General features: G+C 33.1%; 2 protein-coding genes across 2 annotated transcripts in view; one reads left to right on the forward strand and one right to left on the reverse strand.

Moving 5' to 3' along the window:
- Positions 1–8,635, reverse strand: part of LOC149901052 (neuropeptide CCHamide-1 receptor-like) — a 61,848-nt gene extending 53,213 nt beyond the window's left edge. Inside the window, exon 1 of the mRNA XM_090111991.1 lies at positions 8,442–8,635. The gene's annotated coding sequence lies outside the window, so the exon portion shown is untranslated. The remainder of the gene's footprint in view (positions 1–8,441) is intronic.
- A 10,692-nt stretch (positions 8,636–19,327) lies between these two features.
- LOC149901054 (uncharacterized) lies at positions 19,328–20,311 on the forward strand. Its single transcript, XM_090111992.1, has one exon. The coding sequence runs from the start codon at positions 19,328–19,330 to the stop codon at positions 20,309–20,311; it is 984 nt and encodes a 327-aa protein (XP_089968118.1).
- The last annotated feature ends 789 nt before the right edge of the window (positions 20,312–21,100 follow it).

Below are 21,100 nucleotides of genomic sequence, written 5' to 3' on the forward strand. Positions count from 1 at the left end.
ATGTTTGTAACCGACTTCTTTGGGCGCAATTTTGACCAGATTTAAACGGCCAGATTTCGTTCAAACTTTGTAGATTTATTGAGGACCGATGACAATACAATAATTTGATAAAATTTTCTATTTTTTAGTTCGGTTTTCTATGAAAAGCGTGTTTTTTAGTTTTTTTTAACTACTTACATATTATTTAGCCCTTATATTCCATGCGTAAGACGGATACCATTCCAAAATATCAAACATGCTGAACGTTAATAATCAAGTTTTCACTTCTGCCGGCACTCCCGGGGTGCAACCCGTTTTTTTTTTATTCTTATTTTTAAACTTTGCATTTTAAACCCAAATTATAAGTGTTAAAAACCTTTGTCGTACTTACTATATTCAGAAAATATGCTATGATTATAAGTAATATCCATCATATCGACCCCAAGCAAATTACAGCTAAATCAGTTCAATATTTTTTCTGCGATACATTTCATTTCAAATTCATGAATGTAAATCTAGAAAATTACACTTCAATTTACAAACTTCAATTCAGAATATTAACAGAATGTTAAAGACCATTATTCTTTCTTTATGACACTGGAACAAGCAGAACACATCGCATCTTACAAGTAGCCGTCAAGCACACGAGAATAACAAAGATGGATTGCTTTTAACTATCTCAAGAACGACCCCTTATAGACATAAGTACCTAAAAATAACTTAAAGTTAGTAATTATTGAAAACAAAATATTTTAAAAGAACTCTTTGATAATATGTATAACAAAATCATAATATAACATTGCTTTTTAAAAGTTTTCAATTTATTTAAAATTATTTAAAACTAGCTTTCCACCCGCAGCTTCGCCCGCGCAGTCAAAGAAAAACCCGCATAGTTCCCGTTCCCGTGGGATTTCCGGGATAAAACCTATCCTATTTCCCGGGGTAAAAAGTAGCCTATGTCCTTTCTCGGGTGTCAAAATAACTCTATACCAAATTTCATGCAAATTGGTTCAGTAGTTAAGGCGTGATTGAGTAACAGACAGACAGACAGAGTTACTTTCGCATTTATAATATTAGTATGGATGCTCACAATTTAACACCAGAATAAGAGATTTTAAGTAACATTTCCTAAAAAGCACTTTGACCTTACACTTTATACCTATTATTGCACTCACACTAACGCACTGCAAAATACAAATACACGTGCAAAGAATTTACATCTATATAGCATAGAGTTGTGTTCTATTGTACAATCTCTTTGAGGGACTTTCAACAGTAATTCCTTTTGCTGCAACTGTATGATTCAACATTTGGCTTTGTACCCCAAATCCCTGTTCGTATAGAAAAGATTTAGGCCAAATATTATAATATTATACAAAGGGTTCGTGAAAACTTTTATTTAAAAGTTCATTATTAAAGTTGCCTTGTGTTGGGATATTTGCTAAGCTATAGTTTTTGTATGATAATAATTGTATTCATCACTATACTTACGATTATACTAGCCTATTTTTGTTCCTGCTGCCAGGATATGTGCCTCCTAGAGGCATCCAATCCACCACGCTGACCAAGTGCAGTATGCAGATGTCACATGTCACCGCACATTTTGGCTGTCGCACATTCGACGTTTTGATTGAAATTGGTGCCATTAACCACTAATCTACTAGCTGTCTACAAATTTAGTCGTTTAGATCTATTCTCTAACATTCGACTTTTTGTATGAAGTCGGAACTCGGATGCCTTTAACCCTTAAACTACTACAGCTTTACAAATTTTAACATTTATAAATGCTAATTGTATTATTTTTGCATACGAAGATCACTCACAATTTTCATCATACGATATTTTTTCCACAGTAGGCATCAATTAATATCTTATAGCAAAAAAAATATATTTAAATTCATTTTAAATTTTGTACTCTTAACTACACTGAGATGACGTCGCAATTTATAATTAAAAAGTAAATTACCTACATTAGCGCAAAAACATTGTTCCGGACATGTCAGATCTATTTTTACAGCGTCCAGAATATATATAAACGTTAGTCTTCGTAATAGTGATTAGTGATGATGATGAATCGATATTCCCGCGTATTTTTAGTATTAATTAACGCCAGTAAATATAGCTGTGCATAACTCGCCAAACCTGTAAGCGTTCACTTTTAGATCTATTTATTATGTTTACACTTTTTGAGCTATATAGTCCGCATTTTTTAAATTCTTATATGAAGGTATGCTATTTTTAGGAATAAGAAGGCACTACAATGCAATATATTCTGTTAACTTACCTTGTTAAAACTTATTCGACTGACCGGTTGGCTTGGTTGGTAGTGGCCCTGCCTTCCAAGCCAGAGGTCGTGGGTTCGATTCCCACCCGGGGCAAATATTTGTGTGATGAACATAGATGTTTGCTCTGTGTCTGGGTCTTAATTATCTATATAAGTATTTATTTAAAAATTATATATATATGTATGTTTATCAGCCATCTGGTTTCCATAACACAAGCGAAAGCTTAGTATGGGACCAGATCGTGCCTTGTGTGAAAATTGTCCTGAAATATTTATATATTTATTAAGAAGAATCTTTACTAATTATTTTTAAATTTATATGAAGGTGATATTCAGAGTAACATAATCTTACCAAATCTAATACTCTATATTGTACACGTTATCATTTAGATGATGGATTATTTCGTTTATATTTTCATATAAATTTTAAATGAAACCAGGACGAAGGTTAATAATTATTAGATATATCGATATTTTATGTGTTTATCATATCATTGACCAGTATTAAATTGTATTATTTCCTACCTATACAATAGAATTTTAACAATGATGTAGATTTTTCTGTTATGACTATAAAATACCCAAACTAGATGTTGACATCCGTTTACGATGTAAGAACACTTTTATGATGGAATACTTTACGGCTGTTTATCAAAACTTTTGACATTTTATTCATAAGGGAAATACCAAATATTCGAAATCTACATAAATTATTAAAATAAACAATAAGCCAATTAACACCTTACTGCTAATAACAAAGAATTTGGTTTCTCTATATGAATGAAATAAACTAATTTATGACGAAATATTTTGATCAAATAAAGTATCTTTTCCGGTTTGGATGAACGGTACCTAGACAAAAGGTCAGGGGTTCGAGCAAATTGAGTGCACAAAATGACAAGTGCCTCGTTGACAAAGAGATATTCCAAGCGAAAATTTTTCGAAAACATTTAATTTGCACCCTCAGTTCATTGGCTGGTAGAGAATAATCAAAAAATCCTGCGTCTAACAGGGCATAGAAGTCTGATCACTTGCTTTAACAAAGTGGTATGCAATACCATATAAAAATAAACTATTCATAACGTCTTTATATCAATTCGAAATATGAAGCATATATAGGTAATAACTACTGCAAACAAAAAAAAATGTGTGCGTGTACTAGAGTACACACGTAAGAAGTGAAACTTCTTTATGACCTTATTTTTCAAAAAATAATTTACTATCTACAGTAATATTATAAAGAGGAAAACTTTGTTTGTTTGTTTGTTTGATTGATTGTAATGAATAGGCTCATAAACTACTGGACCGATTTTAAAAATTCTTTCACCATTCGAAAGCTACATTATCCACGAGTAATATAGGCTATATATTATCACGCTAAGACCAACAGGAGCATAGCCACGCGGGTGAAACCGCGCGGCACAGCTTGTATACAATATTACAGAAATACGTTAGTCTAACACGCTCGTCGTTTCGCTCCTTGCTACCTATTTAAATATTTACACCAGCCGCTGCTGCAACTCGCTCGCTTCGCTCGCTCTGCTCGTGCGGTAGTTCAAAAATCAAAAGTTAACCTAAGATGCTCGTCGCTTTGCTCCTCGCTACCTATTTAAATATTTACACCAGCCGCTGCTGCAACTCGCTCGCTTCGCTCGCTCTGCTCGTGCGGTAGTTCAAAAATCAAAAGTTAACCTAAGATGCTCGTCGCTTTGCTCCTCGCTACCTATTTAAATATTTACACCGGCCGCTACTGCAACTCGCTCGCTTCGCTCGCTCGGCTCGTGCGGTAGTTCAAAAGTTAACCTAAGATGCTCGTCGCTTCGCTCCTCGCTACCTATTTGAATATTTACGCCGGCCACTGCCGCGACTCGCTCGCTTCGCTCGCTCAGCTCGTGCGGTAGTTCAAAAGACCAAGGGAGACGCCAAAAAATTCGAGTTATATAGAGTTTTCAACTTATAAAGGATTTCGACTTAGGCGGATTTTGATTGGACATAAAGAGTTTGAGGTTTATTCTTATAAATATTGAATTCACAAAATCATAATTGAACACCAATCAAGCAAACACGTGTTAACGTGAGTCATAGATTTATTATCGTATACTCCTAAAATGTTTTCTAAGAAACAATACTGTACTTACATTGTCGGCAAGTTCTTAAAGGCGGTAACTTATTTTTGTTCGAACAATAGAGGTAATAAATATAAATTCCTAATGTCGAAATCTCGAAACAGTCAGAAATTAATGACGCACATAGTATATACATATTATGACAGAGGTTAAGCTTAAATAACTTGAAAAATAAATAACATGATCTCGCCCACGTGTTGGTGTTTTAAAAAATTCAATCAAAAACTGAGGTTAACTTTAAATACAATTTTAGAAAAATAAATACCACAATCAACATTCAAGTATTAGAAAAAATTGATACCATAATTCCACCCACGTGTTAGTGTATTGAAAAATACAATCAAAAAGTGAGGTTAATCATAAATAACTTAGAAAAATAAATACCATTATTACACCTAAGTATTAGAAAAATAGATGTAATTACTTATTTACTTTTTTTAGAAATTCACTGGAATTAGAATTAAAACAAACCCTTTGATTTTGCTGATCACTTTAATATAACATGTATAATGTATATAGTCACGAGTACGGCGTAACGCAAAAATGTCACGAGTACGGCGTAACGCAAAAATGTCACGCGCGCGGCGTAACGCAAAAATGTTACACAAAATTTTTGTCCACCCCCGATAAAGAAGTTTCACTTCAAAAAAACAATTTATATTTGTCCACCAAAACGATTATGAAAGAAAAAAAACAAAATAATAAATGACGTAGCATTTAACGACATAACAAAACATCACAACCATTCTCAAAGGGGCAATAAAGAAATCAGTTATAAAATAAATAGACAAATCCTACGTAATACGGGATTCTATTACCATAATCTCCACGGATAAGTGACCTCTAAGAAATGAGAAATTGTATAGCCCCGATAACACAATACTCGACCCGTAACCCGTAGAATATAATCGTTTGTATTTGGGACTAAGCTCAACGAGGTATAAAACAAGTTTATTTATAAAATAATAATAATATAATAGTTAATACTTTATGAAGTACTTGCGGTCCGCGCCGGCTTCGCCCGTGGTACATATTTACGTTTTCTCTACATAAGAACCATCCTCGTACTTCAAGGAATATATTCCGCAGCGCACGCGATGACAGAATTTTTATTAAGGAATTTTTTACACCTTTGGTTACATTATTCCATTTTTGGTAAGGATCTCTATTTTTTTTGAAAATGCAATATAGCCTTTGTTGCTCAGTGAAGATGCAGCTTTTTAATGATGAAAGAATTTTTGAAATCGGTCCAGTAGTATATGCGTGAAAACCATTCATACATACATACATAATTACAAACCTTTCCTCTTTATAATAATTATTATTAGTTTAGTATAGATTAGTATAGATATGTTACTGTGTTCCGCGGATTCACCCGCTCCTATAGGTCGTAGAGAAATTTTATATTGTAGTCTATACTTATGAATCTACCAAATAAAAAATTTATAAATTTTGAACGAGTTAATCACAAAAGCTACGACGAATTGAAAAATAAGTTTTATTTGGTAGATTCATAAGTATTATAATACAGTATATTAAAGTAATAAATATATTTAACGCATTAACAGTTTCAACTTGAAAAAAAAAACACTTGGAATTATAGCACGTGGCATTTGAAGCCTTATAATATTTCAAAGGAAACAAGAAAAAGGCGAAAACCTCTGAAGAAAAATGATTTAAAAGTGGAGTCTTCCTCTCAAGGAATTTAATTAAACCTAGAATACTAGAAGCAAATTAATATTTCAGAACCGCAGAATTGAGCCACTTATTTGATTGCTTTCAATTTTGAAATGGATTAGAATTCAAAATGGACGAAGTGCTAACTAAATTAATTAAATTTTAATCGGCTTAAGGAGCTATTTCAATGAAAGTAATATGGAGTAATTGTGTTATTTAATTCACTGTTTATTGCAGGCGTTGACAAAATCTTGGTTTTGATAAAGGAGGATGGTGAAGTCCAATAAAATAAAAACACTCGAAGACTGCTGCGGTAAAGCTATTGCATAGCATCTCACCGATGTGCCGGTTGGAGTGGGGGGGGGGGGGGTGTTAGGCTTTTCGTTACGAAATTTTTACATTCGGTCGCCGCGCTCAAAGTCTGAGATAAAAGCTATGCAATACAATAAACAAAAAAAAACGGTTATTAGACTATGTTTTTTTTAATTCCACCATACACGATTATAATATTTGTGAGAATTTATAATCGAATGTTAAGTTCAGCAATTCAGAGTTGATGATTTATTATTATTTCTAATGTTAGATAAAAAATCTAATTTAAATATTAGCTCTTTAAATTTAAAATCTTATTTCGTAAATAGAAATAATAACTGAAGAATCTAAAGTAACAGTTAAAGCTTTGGTAGAGCTAAGAAACTGAGTTTAACTAAAAGAGATCTAGTAAGTCCGATATTGTTAAGAATATATTATTTTTGAAATGATTTCTGTTTTCAATAGCTCTACGAATAAGAAGATTTCAGTAATTAATATTTTAATTTATCAACGAAAAAATCGCCATGAAAACATTTTAAACGTAAAGTCCTGTTTTTTAGAATCAAAGTTTGCTACCTACTTTAACATTGTTGTTCTTAGAATAAATAATTAGCTCACAATTTTTTTGTGAGTTAATTATGAACATTATTATAGGCCTTTCCACCTAAGATGATTTCTGTGACACATCGATTTTTGACACGTGTAGAGATGTCGGTTACTGAAATCGTATCAATTGTTTCTGATAATCGATAATATTCTATATATGGAAATGAAATCGATTTGAATAAAGTACCAAAATTAGTTTTTTCGGCATTTCGCCAACAATTAACTAAGGAAACTTAGCAAACAACAGCAACAAAAAGTCAACAATAACAATTAGTAACAATAACAGAATACCACGTAAAGTATAAATATAAAAATGCAACTTGTATACAAGGCTGACGCACTCGTACAGACGATTGACTCGATTGACAAACGATCACAAGATGGGCGCCGATTATATGATTTTCCAACTCTATGATTTTCAACGATCCATTTCATGTACACGAATTGCGTATGTATTATATTTTTGTGTTATTTTATTTTATTTTTCATTAAGTATATTAAACTAAACAATACTGTTTTTGATTTATAAGCTTAAGATGTTTCATTTTTATATTTTTGGTAATAATGCCGCCATAAAATAAAAATATTATGCACTAAAATTATTTTGACTTTTTAAACATAAAATTCGTAATTCGGAACACGATGAAGTGTCACAGGAATCATCATAGGTGAAAAGGACTATAGTTATATATAATGTATAATATATATATATATATGTGTAATAATGTATATAGATACATGAATAATGTGCATAATATTAGTTTTATGCACATTGTTCATGTATATTCGCATTGCACAAATTCATGAACTTTTTTAAACACTTCTCTTAGCAAGTAGGTATTAAGTCATGAAAAGACAATCCTAAATATTTTCAAACTAATATTAATAGGATATTTAAGAACATTTACGGCTAAGTGTCGTGTGAATTCTGACAAGGGTTGACAAAATTGCTGACTGCGCTTATCTAGCAGGGTCAAGTGTCATTCAAACTTAAGGGAAGGTATAGCTTTAGATTCAAAGGGAAACATTTATTAATAGATTTCTATTTTCCCTTATCGGCAATAAGAAAAGCAACGGATTATAAATAAAATCATTATCTCTTTTTGTTAATGGAAATTATTTTTGTATTTTTTGTTGTTTTATTTTTAAATTAATGAGTCTAATTTTGACTTTTCCTTAACCGCCTCCGAAGTTGGAAAAAAAAGGAAAATTCACGATTAAAATTCAGAATTAAATACTATATATTATGTTCACATAAGACATTAATAAAACGTTCATTATTTTGTGAATTGGAACGTAAATAACGGATTTTCAAATATTTTGTAACAAAAATTAGATATAAATTAGTCATTGAAGTAGCATCTCTAACCGGAAAGTTTGAAAGAAACCTTCAAACTTACCGAAATATTATTTTTCTTTCAATAAATACAAAATAAAATATTACAATAAAAGCTTACCCAAAACTCTCACAGTTCGAATAAAAAGTTCACAACACAAAAATATTTTTAAACTTTCCAAAAAGTTTTCACTATATTTTCAATCACAGATTCGCACTGGCATACAACAAACGCGTTAAAAAAACAAAACGTTAAACTCGAATTCGGTATTCGAAAACATTCCCGCGTTGTAAACGTCACATGGACATGGCTCCCGCTCCAGCCGTCAACGCCGGTAGCCAGAAATCGACTGTCGAGTTTCTGAACGGTTCTTCACTTCGCTTCATAGTTGTAACGTAGCGGAAAAATCTCGAGTGCTCTTTGCATTAATAAAAAGATCGTTCTGTCCTCACCCTGCCATAATTTACGAAAACACAAAGCTTTAATAGAAAGATAATAAGCGTAGATAAACTTGTTATGTGAATTATAGTTTTGGGACGTAGAGGTCCTTTGAAAAATAAAATGAATATTAAATTGAAATAGCTACTTTCAATATGTAGAGATAATGCTGAGACGTTTTCGCAGTATTTCCTACTTTCAGAAGCTTATTAAAAGAAAATCACTATATAATAAAAACGATCTCATTGAAATGAAACAGAAAGTTCAAACAAATTGAAATAAAGCTTCGTAAATTGTAAAACTATGTTGATACTTAGATGAACACTTTATCTATCAAATACTCTCAAACTCTGTAGGCACCGTTATTATTATAAGTTGTTATCACAGAAAGCTTTTCTATGCTATTTAATAAATAAAAATAAACTTTCTGCCCACGACATCAGCCGTGTACTAAAGAAAAACCGCCATAGTTCCCGTGGGATTTCTGCGATGAAAACTATCGTATGTCCCATCCCAAACTATTTTTATAAGAAATTTCATCCAAATTTTTCACTATAAAGATGACGACAGACAGAGAGAGCTAATTTGGCATTTATAATATTTAGTAGGGAAGTAGGAATTAACAATGTATTTTTCTTATTTCAACAATATAAATTTATTTGTACTGCAGGGACACAGGTGTCCTATGAGGGTTCAAGCCTTAATACAGTTGGCCAAGGAGTGTAGCAGATGTTACGTAGTATTATTATGTCGTCAAACTTGGCACGTTGTCATTGGTTCTTGGGCACGATTTCCTCATGGTGTCCTTTATCGATTATAGTAGGGGTGATGTTAAACGTATGCAAAGTAAAGATTTTCTTAAGAAACACACAATTTACTAGTTCCACATTTATTTTGTTTTATTTGACTTCACTATTTTTAAACTTTTATAACCACGTCGTTTTTTTTTGTTTGCGTTAAAATGTTTATTATTTAAACTTATCGGTTTGTTTCTTTTCATGTCAGTATCACCAATATTTAACACAAACTAAACAAACATTACATATTTAATCCCATGTGTAATCTATTTACTTAAGGCAGAGTCACTAGAGTTCTACATAACTTTCTGAAGTGATAAGCACATGTACAATACATTTCGCCTGTTGTGTGATTAGTCACGTGTAACAGTCATTATCTAGATTCAAATTGTAACTGGAATGCTTTGAAGACTAATATAATGTTCTAGAAATTGAAACTAGTTCTAACACTATGGTAGAGTTAACAACAAATATCATTCAACAATATTCTAAGTTCTTAAAAAGACAAATTTTCAAATATTATTATTGTAAACAAAATGCAAAAAGCATGCAAATTTTATAAAAGTGTCACAGCTTAGGACTTTCACTTAGAAATTTTACAATCATAACAAATTAGGTAATATTGTTAGAGCTGGTTCAATAGAACTTAAAGTTTAAACACAATTTTTTGTTACAGATGTGGAGTATGACTTTTCACAAACCCAGAGACTCAGGCTACCACTGCATAGTTAAAGGTCTGCTAGTCTAAACTTACCTGTATCGCGTCATGCAGATTTAAGTGACGGATATCTCGTTCCGCCATCCCCATTCTTCCATCGATCGTCGAGGTGCACAGATTCTAGGCATCGCCATATGGTGGACGTTCCATGTACCCGGACTAAGCGGTTCGGTTCCACATTCTTTATCCGAACCGCGAGGGACTGGAACATGCTTCCTGAGTCTGTGTTCCCCGACGAGTACAATATGGGGGTCTTCAAGTGTAGAGTGAACAGGTACCTTCTAGGGAAGCGCGTTCCATCTTAGACCACATCAGGTGGCCTGCATAGTCGTGGAACACGTCTCATGCCTCACTATAGTTAAAACATACTTGTGAATCTATCTTCAGTGTAGTATTATTACCAAAATGAGAGAGCCAATTTTATATCTTATGAAAAGTCCTTTTTGTTGAGACTCTTTTGTCTATGATTGATAGGAATAGAATGAATTTCGAGATATAATTTCAATAAAGATTTATATTATTAATTTATGTTTAATTTCATCAACAATTCCTACCTTTTCATTGATTTTATAGCATTCATCTTTAATAATACGAAGACAATATTATGATGAAACAAAATGAACTCAAAACTATTTCTAATTGAAGTCTATGTCCATTTGAAAAACCGTCTTTATTCCAATGCTTTATTCACCTTTTATCGTTAAGCGAGATATAACAAAAAAATTGTAATGACTTAATACCTAATTAATGTATTATAACGGATTTCAATATTTTCTTATTTAAATAATAAAGGAGATATTAAAGCAAAGTGAAATCAAATATCATTGTTAAAATTTTCCATTAATTATCTCTGAAAGAGTATATATATTGATTGTTCCATTAGCTTAGCTAGTGAACTTAATATCCAGTTAATGAGGAGTTATTAACTGCGCGCAGTTTGACTGCGCGGGCGAAGCCGCGGGCCGAAACCTAGTACGATATAAATGAGAAGATATAATATTGTTTTTTTTAAAGAGACGTGTTAAAGCTGATAACGTTAATATATAACATTATTTTTTAAACCTATTATTACGATTTTCGAGACACAGATTCATTTTTGTCTCCTATTCTAATTTTTAAACATACATTTGCCAATATATTTCATTATATGTGAATATAAAACATTACAATATAGACATCGTTTAAAAAGAAAAGATTATGATTAATAATTAAAACATGTTATTAATAATAGTTGTGCTCCGCGGTTTTACCCGCAGTGCTCCGCCTCTGTTGGTCTTAGCCAGATAATATAATATAGCCTATAGCTTTCCTCGATAAATGGGCTATCTAACACCGAAAGAATTTTTAAATCCGACCAGTAGTCCCGAGATTAGCGCGTTCAAACAAACAAACAAACTCTTCAGCTTTATAATATTAAGTATTGATATTATTTTGGAATTTGACCACTTCACAACTAATAAAACGAAATACGTATAACGGGCGCGATTTAAAAGCAATTTAAACTTTTTAATTTCCAAGTCCTTTTTATTATCAGAGCGAAATAATAAAATGCGGTAACCAAGGTGTAGATTTGCCGTATTAGCATATTCCATATAAAATTTTTATTTTCATTTCATGTAAATTATGAGTGTCATTGCTGAAATACGTAAGAAAATTCCTAATGAAACAATTTTCTTTGGGTGTATGCATAATATATTACCTTCGGTCTCGGCTTATGTGAATCTTTGAGATTTTTTCCTTCACAGGAATTCCGGTTGCTTTCAATTGAAGGTACAGAAAAATGATGTCCTCAATTAGGTATAGAATGTTTGGTAAATCAAGACACGGAAAGTATGACGTAATATCTTTTTCTTGATGCCTTTACTGAAATTAAATTCGTTTATAGTTTGTTCGATAAATATAAAGAATATTTAATAAGGATATTTAAAATGAATTAATTTTAATTAACATTTTGTATTTATTTTAAACATTACCGGCGAATCGATTCACTCATAAATTTTTTGTACTTATTCAAATGGCGCGTATCATATTTTTAATCTATAATGTAATTCACTTTTAAATTAATAATGTTCCTTAAGATTTTGTAATAGGTATACATTTTTAAAATCAAAACCATTAACATGGTATTCAATAAAACAATAATACAGTAATTTGGCAGTTATAGAACCATAATAATGGAATATGCATTGAATAGCGCTGAAGGGTGCCAGAGAAATTAAAAATAAAAACTAATTTATTATTAATTTATCATCCCAAGCTGGCAATGAATATTATTTTTATTATATTTTAACGGATTATAAACGCGATTTATTCATTACATATATATGATTATCCCGACGTTTATATCCTCGATAAGACATTAAACTGTCGTACACTTGATTTCTCAAGTGTAAAGGCTCACTAGAGCTGCGAGGTAGTATCTCGCTAAGGTCTAGTGGGTAAAGTGACATCAGCGCGAGATGGTTACTTAGAGCGGCATCGGAGGAGTGCCTTTAGGGTACCAACGGTGACGTTCACAGGCCGAGTCAGCAGGCTTATTGCGCACCCATCAACACGCACTGGACGCGTGATGGGTTATTATCTGTCCGAACCTCTTCCCTCATAATTACTAAGTGTATGATAATACTCGCGTAAAACCTCAGCTCAGGAAAATATTATTTTGCTATAAATAACATAAAACACTAATCACTACATAGTATAAAACAAAGTCGCTTTTTCTGTCCCTATGTATGCTTAAATCTTTAAAACTACGCAATGGATTTTGATGCGGTTTTTTAATAGAACGAGTGATTCAAGAGAAAGGTATATAATTTATTAGGTTTTAGACAAAGCGGGCGAAGCCACGGGCGGTAAGCTATAAAGCATGAAATTGTCTATCAATTACCTAAATAGCTCTAGATAGAGATAGAAATGTTAAAAAAGTGTTATAGGAATTAAAACAAAATCTGGCCACAATTTACATTAAAAGAAAATATACAATACAACCTCTGTACAGAATAATAAACAATTGGATATATTTCCCTCTCAACCCCTCAGGGAAGCTCAACATTTTCCAAATACGATAAAACATAAATTTTTATTTCAATACAAATCTAATAGAGCAATCGTCTCCGGGGAACGCGGTAGTGTTACAAAATAAAAGCGAATGAAATATACGAGTATTTTTACATTTTTATTATATATTTATGTATTTTTTATGTTGTTTAGGAATGCATATTAGGAATACGATTAATGATTATATAGGTACTAAAGTGTTTTATGTATACATGTATGTTTATAATTTAATTAAATTATTAAATAAATTTAATAACTATAATAATGTTACTTAAGTTTTTCGAATAATATTCAAAGACGAACAGTTAATTAAAATATTGAGTAACGCTAATTATTGCTGTTTGGATAAGAAGTCAATCAACAAAATAGTGAATTAAATTAAATATTATCTACAATTTATAACAGAAGTTATAAATTGTAGATAATAATATAAAAAATAAAAAGACGTGTGGCACTCGGGGACTGCCGCGGTAAAGCTATTGCATGCTATGCCTTCAAGCCACACCTCCGAGCCCGTCGGAGTGGGGAGCGTGAGGTTTTTTCGTTACGGAATTTCTCGATTCGGTCCCCGCGCTCAAGGCCCGCGATAAAAGCTATGCAATAGCTTAATAAAATCAAAACTATGTGCAAATGTCAAGTTTAAAACTTTACTGAAACACTTCCAGCTCAATACAGATAAAATTTGAATAAATACTTAAAAAAAATTGTTTTAAATACTTCGATTTTTCGAATGCTTTTGTTGTTAATAATATTCCGAAATCGTCTCGAAATATGGAAAAATATTTTGACACGATTTCCGATTCGATCGATTTTTGTTTGTTCGAAATCGATAAAGGCAAAAACTGCTAAACTAACTTTTATAGAGTTTTCAGTAATACGTAGAATGTTTTATGTATTTATATCGATATTTTGTATAATTTAATGATCGTTGAGTACGTCGGAAAATATCAAGTCCACGGGGATCTAATTAGTATACACTGTGACTGAAACTGCGCCGTTAAAATATGAAACTTTATCCGTGTTTTTTTTTAATTATTTATAACAGTCTAAGCTATACTTTATATAATACTAGCTGTCCCGGCAAACGATGTTCTGCCTTAATCTTATCAATTAGGGGTATGAAAAATAGATGTTGGCCGATTCTCAGATCTACCCAATAGGCACACAAAATTTAATGAGAATCGGTTCAGCCGTTTCGGAGGAGTATGGTAACTAACATTGTGACACGACAATTTTATATATTATAGAGATTGTCTTGCTAGTTTTCTTGACTTAAGTACTTAAAAATCCATTATTATTCTCAAAGTAGTCTTATAGCTAAAAGGATCGATGGATAAAAAGCGAAAAATCTGAGTAGGTAGGTTGAACGCTAAGTTCACTAGGTATACTTCATGTGAAAGTAGCGACTGTACTTACTTATATGACTATTATTAGAAATCCATACTTAATATTATAAATGCGAAAGTAACTCTGTCTGTCTGTCTGTTACTCAATCACGCCTAAACTACTGAACCAATTTGTATGAAATTTGGTATGGAGATATTTTGATACCCGAGAAAGGACAAAGGCTACCTTTTATTGCGAAATAATATGTACCACGGGCGAAGCCGGGGCGGACCTCTAGTATGACATATTTTCTTTTATAAGTATGACATATTTACTTTTATAAGTAACCCGTTGCAATTCTCAAATTGCTACAAACAAAATAAAGATGGCTGTCTTTTAAATTAGCTAAAACTTCCGAAAACGATTCAGCTGACATCGAGTTAATTGTATACCTACGTCAATATATTTGTAACTAATGAGTAATCACCTAACCGATGCGTGGTTAATATCAAGCTGGACCAAATTCTGCATTAATTTAGATATCACGTGACATTCATTAAATTTTATCTCGCTCTAATTACAATGCATTTATTATTACGGGTCAATTATGTTCAGGGATTTACAAGGCTTTGTGATTTAATGATCTGGATTACAAATTCTGCATAAATTATGTATGGTATATATAACCATGGTACATATGGTATATAACTAGCCACACATAAAAGCTAACTCCCATAAAAAGTAATAAAATATAGCCTATTAGTTCCTAATAAAATAGCTTTTTTAAACCAAAACATAATTAATATTGATCCAGTAGTTTTGACGCCTACCTATTCAATACAAATAAAAAATAGAATTCCTCCACTCTACTTCTAAGTTCCACTTATTATATTTGTTTCTTTATTTAACAAATTAACATGAATAAAAATAATAGATAAATAAACAGTTTGTTCAAAGATCGCACACACAACAACCACTAATGAAAAATAACAAAAAACACCTACGCGTAAAATATACATAAAAAGAAACTACTGCGTGCTTTTTCTTTAGCGTCAGAGTCTGTGACGAGATAGAGGGTAACTTGGATTAACACATAGGATAGGTTTTATACCGGAAATCCCTTTTCTTTGAATTTCTTTGAAAACGCGGGCGAAGCCGCGTGCGGAAAGCTAGTTATTTATAAACTAACTATACGCTGTGATCGCATAAATAAAATACAAAATTTTCTTTCCTTTCATGTTATAATAACAAATCTTATTTAACAACAGCTTATTCGATTCATCAGTCATTCAGTCAGAACAAACTCTTTCATATTTATAATATAAAATTTACTTTGCCAAATGAAAAAAGTTTCCAACTTTGTAATATCCGCTTTAAGATTGGACGCAAAAGGATCGAAAGTCGTAAATTTATATTCTTTTGATTACACTGATTGCTTCGTTATTATTGTAATAACTTCTTCGATGTTTTCCCATTTTGGACGCGCAATGAACTGTGAATGTTCATTACTTCCATGAATAAATCCGACTTGCGATGTTTTCAGTTTGAATAATGGAAAATCGTTGTTAACATTTGAAAGTGAAACGGTATCGTAAAACTCAATTAACGCTGTGCTTTGAATGTAAATTGATATTATTTTCGAAGTGTCTAGTCGTCCGCTAAACGGATGAATAAAATAAATTAGTCGTCCGATTACCGGATGAATAAAATAATTTAATCGTCCGATTACCGGATGAATAAAATAATTTAATCGTCCGATTATTCGGATTAATAGATAACCTTTTAACACTAAAGCTAGTTGGGTTGGTCTAAAGCAAAGGGGGCGCAGGACTTAGAAAATTTTTGATGGAGTTGGTGTCATTATAACACCTATTTATTATTGTTTTATCGTAAAGATTACGCTAATATAAGCATGTTTTATAGGAACAACTTTTCTCTAAAATAAAAAATGGCCGAGATATTCGCCCTTAATTCGTTAGGTTAGGTTTAGGTTAGGTTAGCCTTTAGGTTAGGTTAGGTTAGGTTTCTTAAAAAAAACTACACAGAAATAGGAGCCCCGCTTCGCGGGGCTCCGTCGACGCGCAAAAAAAATCAAGTTTAGGTTAGGTTAGCCGTTAGGTTAGGTTAGGTTAGGTTTCTTAAAAAAAAAACTACACAGAAATAGGAGACCCGCGAAGCGGGGCTCCGTCGACGCGCAAAAAAATAATCAAGTTTACGTTAGGTTAGCCGTTAGGTTACGTTAGGTTAGGTTTCTTAAAAAAAAAACTAAACAGAAATAGGAGCCCCGCTTCGCGGGGCTCCATCGACGCGCAAAAAAAATCAAGTTTAGGTTAGGTTAGGTTAGGTTAGGTTTCTTAAAAAAAAAACTACACAGAAATAGAAGCCCCGCGAAGCGGGGCTCCGTCGACGCGCAAAAAAAATCAAGTTTAGGTTAGGTTAGCCGTTAGGTTAGGTTAGGTTAGGTTTCTTAAAAAAAAAACTACACAGAAATAGGAGCCCCGCGAAGCGGGGCTCCGTCGACGCGCAAAAAAAAAATCAAATACCAACGTGTGCCCTCCTCCCCCCTCCTCCCCCCACAAAAAAAACCTATAATACGTGCGGCAGTTCTCTAAAGAAACCCCGATAACCTAACTATATAGATAAATAGATGTTATCGGACGATTAAATTATTTTATTCATCCGGTAATCGGACGACTAATTTATTTTATTCATCCGTTTAGCGGACGACTAGCTTTGTCCTATTATTTTTCTGAAATAAGAAATACAATAAAACTGGATATGAAAAGATCTGGTTACACGAAGAAAACCAGTGTTTATTAGGCTCATGGTATGGTTAAGAGTTAAGACGTAGAGATAGATACTTACTATTGAATTTGATAAAAAATATTACCTATCCTCATGAAATAAATTATTTTCTTTCTCAGTTTCTATGTTATGTATTATATGTGAATAATTACTGTAGTGGCAACTACTAAATAATGAGATAGACAACATTTATTTCTACATAAACGTAAAAAAATAAAAAATAAATTATAATTCGATACGGAGCCAAAAAACATTCTTATTGATTACTAGCTTTCCGCCTGCGGCCTCGCCCGCGTTTTCAAAGATAAACCCGCATAGTTCCCGTTCCCGTGGGATTTCCGGGATAAAACTAAGCCTATGTTGCTCAGTGAAGATGCAGCTTTCTAAAGGTGAAAGAATTTTTGAAATCGGTCCAGTAGTTTATGCGTGAAAACCATACATACATACATACAAACCTTTCCTCTTTATAATATTAGTATTAGTATTAGTATAGATATTTAGAAACAGGAATATGACACTGTAACTTATTTTCTTCCTTCCATCGACTTTCACGATTGTTTCCTTCCCTGAATATTTTATATATCCATAAACTTTACGATGGTGTCATTTTTATGACAAAAAGAAATATTTGTTGTCACTGTAATATAAAATAATATAGGCATGTCCCTTTATTTATGGCCATTTATGGCGTATGTTATAGTGGCGACTGGCGTATGTTCTTAAAAAGCATTTGTAAATATACAATGTCATCGCTTGCATTAGGCCGTGGTTTCCCTCGCGTTCTGTTCTGTTCTGTAAATCAAATGCTGATTTGCTAATGCAGGCTCTAATCTTTTTCTGCGCCAGATTTCATCTAGATCCGTTTTGCCTGATAGAATAACATACATCTAACAATTCTCGAAAAGTATTGCGTACTCACTTGAATGTTAACACAAAGTTTAATTAAAAAATAGTAAATTATTAAATTAATTGATATATCTTTATTTATTGATGATGATTAATAAACCTTATAACATTTGATTCAATTAATAAATGTAATAACGCTTTGAATGTTCACTTTTACACACATTTCAGTATTTATTCAAAGTAATCAATATGATGTTTAAATTAAACGCTCAATATTTGGTTCATCATACAGCAATGTTAAAATTTTACCAGTACAAATAAGTAACATTGCATTGTCTTAATTTAATTGAAGTTATTTGAATATCAAACATAATTATAATGAGATGTTTGGTCTGCGGGTGATATCATGCGAGAGTAGCTTGGTTTACGTAAACTTTTCTTTACTTTTTACTTCTTTGGTAAAATCCATCTCTATACACAAAATTATTCAAAACCATGTTAATATGACACTTTATATCAGATTAGACCCTCTTTATTCAAACTTCACTAATCCGAACTTGGCAAAATATCATTAAATCTCCTATAATGTGTAAAACTAAATAATGGGCAACCCTGGCTGGGTAGAAGTCTGAAGTGTCTCTGTATATTTTATTACTTTTTAAATTCATAAAGTGTATAATTTGATGTAAAAAGTAATTAGTTCAATGTTTCTTCAAACCTTTTAAACTAGACATTGTTATGCAAGTGAAGTGTTTCGTGTAAAAATCAATAAAATAACAAAGTTAACAGCTGATCGATCAGCTGTATTTACGAAGTACCTTCGATAGTTGTTGTAAAGTGACTACAAAATTGTGCTGTGTTTTCCTGCATATAGAATTAAAGGAATTTATATAAAACTTCACAGTATAAAAATTATAAATTACTAGGTGGAATATCGTGCTCAATTGATATTGAAGTAAAATATAATAACTGCCTATCTTAATCATACTGCCATCTAACGACAAGGCAACACACCTAATACAATGACTAATCGATGCGGGGCCTGCGGTAAATTCTGTGGAAACATAGATGGCGTGAGGTGTACAAAATGCAACGTTGTGATGCATAAACAATGTATTAACCTAAGCCCTAATTCCGCTTCGAATGGGAAATATGTATGCAAGACTTGTAAAAATAAATTGAAAAAGACAAGCGACGATGTTGTGACCCCATCGCAAGACTTGCAGGCCCCTGTCTCAGATAGTATACAGGAAGCAGGACCTTCTTCCCCTTTGGGACAAGATATTAAGCTTTTGAGGGCGGAAATCTCCAAATTCAGATCAGAACTGGCCGGAATATTCTCTGTTATTTCTGAACTTGGCAAACGACTGGATTGTATCGAAGAGCGTGTGAGTAAACTTGAGGAGAATCCAATTGAATTGCAATCCCCTCCAGCAATCAGTTCCGAAATTATTGACACAGTCGATCAGATGCAAAAGCGACTCAACGATTCGGAGCAACAGCAACTTTTAAACGATGTTTGTATATCGGGAGTCCCGGAGACAAACGGCGAGAATCTCACTCATATTGTTATGTCACTCGCAAACAAACTCAGTTTCGATCTCGATGAACGTGATATTGTGAGCGCGCATCGTATGGGTAGACAGCAAAGCAGGCAGGAGTCTAGCACGGACGGAGCTGTGAGCCCCGCGCGCCCCCGCACCATCGCCGTTCGGCTCACGCGCCGCCGCGTACGCGACGAGTTCCTGCGCGCGGCGCGCGTGCGGCGCGGCGCCGACACTGCTGGCACGGGCATCGGTGGGGCTGTACGGCGGTTTTATGTGAATGAACACTTGTCTCAGTATCATAGCAGACTGTTTTACCTCGCCCGCGAGAGGGCTGCCGCTGAGAGCTGGCGATACGTGTGGTCTAAAGAGGGCCGCATATACGTCAGGCGCGATCCGAAAGCTACCTCACACCGTATTCGTTGTGAAGACGACATAAGTAAAATTTTTCGTCGTGGTTAGGTTTGCAAAGAGTCGCTATAACTTATAATTATAATTATTACTTAGCTTTTGTTTATAAACCATTAAGAAAAACATTGTGTTTAGTAAATAGTATAAACGTAAAATACATTTCCCGCACCCGGAGGCCCCAAAAGAAACTCAAATATACTTAGAAACTACATTTAATGACTAAAGTGAGACTTTTACACCCATGTCTGCACGATGCAGACCGGAGTTCAAGAAAGAATTTATACATTTTAATAATTATAAAGACGTAAGCTTGGATGCTAACTAAGGGAAATCGGACCAACATTCTATTCCCGTGCGAACGGCGTATTCATCAGTTTCGTATGAAGGCAGGGCCGTAACTCCTCCCGCCGAAGTTCAGCGACCATTTTTGAATTTTGTGAAAAAATGTTGCTGGGGCTCATCTGCTCATCTATGGTCCTCTACAAAGTATGTGTCGATCTGCGTCACATCATGTATCAAATGGCCAAAATTAAGACGCTTATCTTCAGTGCCTGTTCCTTAATTTTGTCATTTACATTATAGATCTTGAAATTCTCCGACTCGAACATACATCCAGTAGGTATAGTTAATATGAATGTACCTTGGAGTATCACGAAGTCCTCTTGTTGCATTTATAGTAAGATTTTAGATGAGCGTGGCAAAGATAATATGTAATGTCGTTCATCTAGTTCTTGCGTCGTTTCTTTTGAGAGTGAAATAACTGTCGTCTCGCAGGAACTATTTAAGGTTTGATTCTGAATCTGAATGAATTCCTGAATACAGTCCGGCTTCGTCTGAATT

The sequence above is a fragment of the Colias eurytheme genome, chromosome 17 (genome assembly GCF_061535395.1).
Source record: "Colias eurytheme isolate Ceu_HAF_F1 chromosome 17, ilColEury1 Martin Lab GWU primary, whole genome shotgun sequence".
In the NCBI taxonomy this organism is placed as follows: domain Eukaryota; kingdom Metazoa; phylum Arthropoda; class Insecta; order Lepidoptera; family Pieridae; genus Colias; species Colias eurytheme.

Bases quoted from the DNA above. Each gene is read 5' to 3' on its own strand.
- LOC149901054 (XM_090111992.1), top strand. From the start codon at position 19,328: ATGACTAATCGATGCGGGGCCTGCGGTAAATTCTGTGGAAACATAGAT.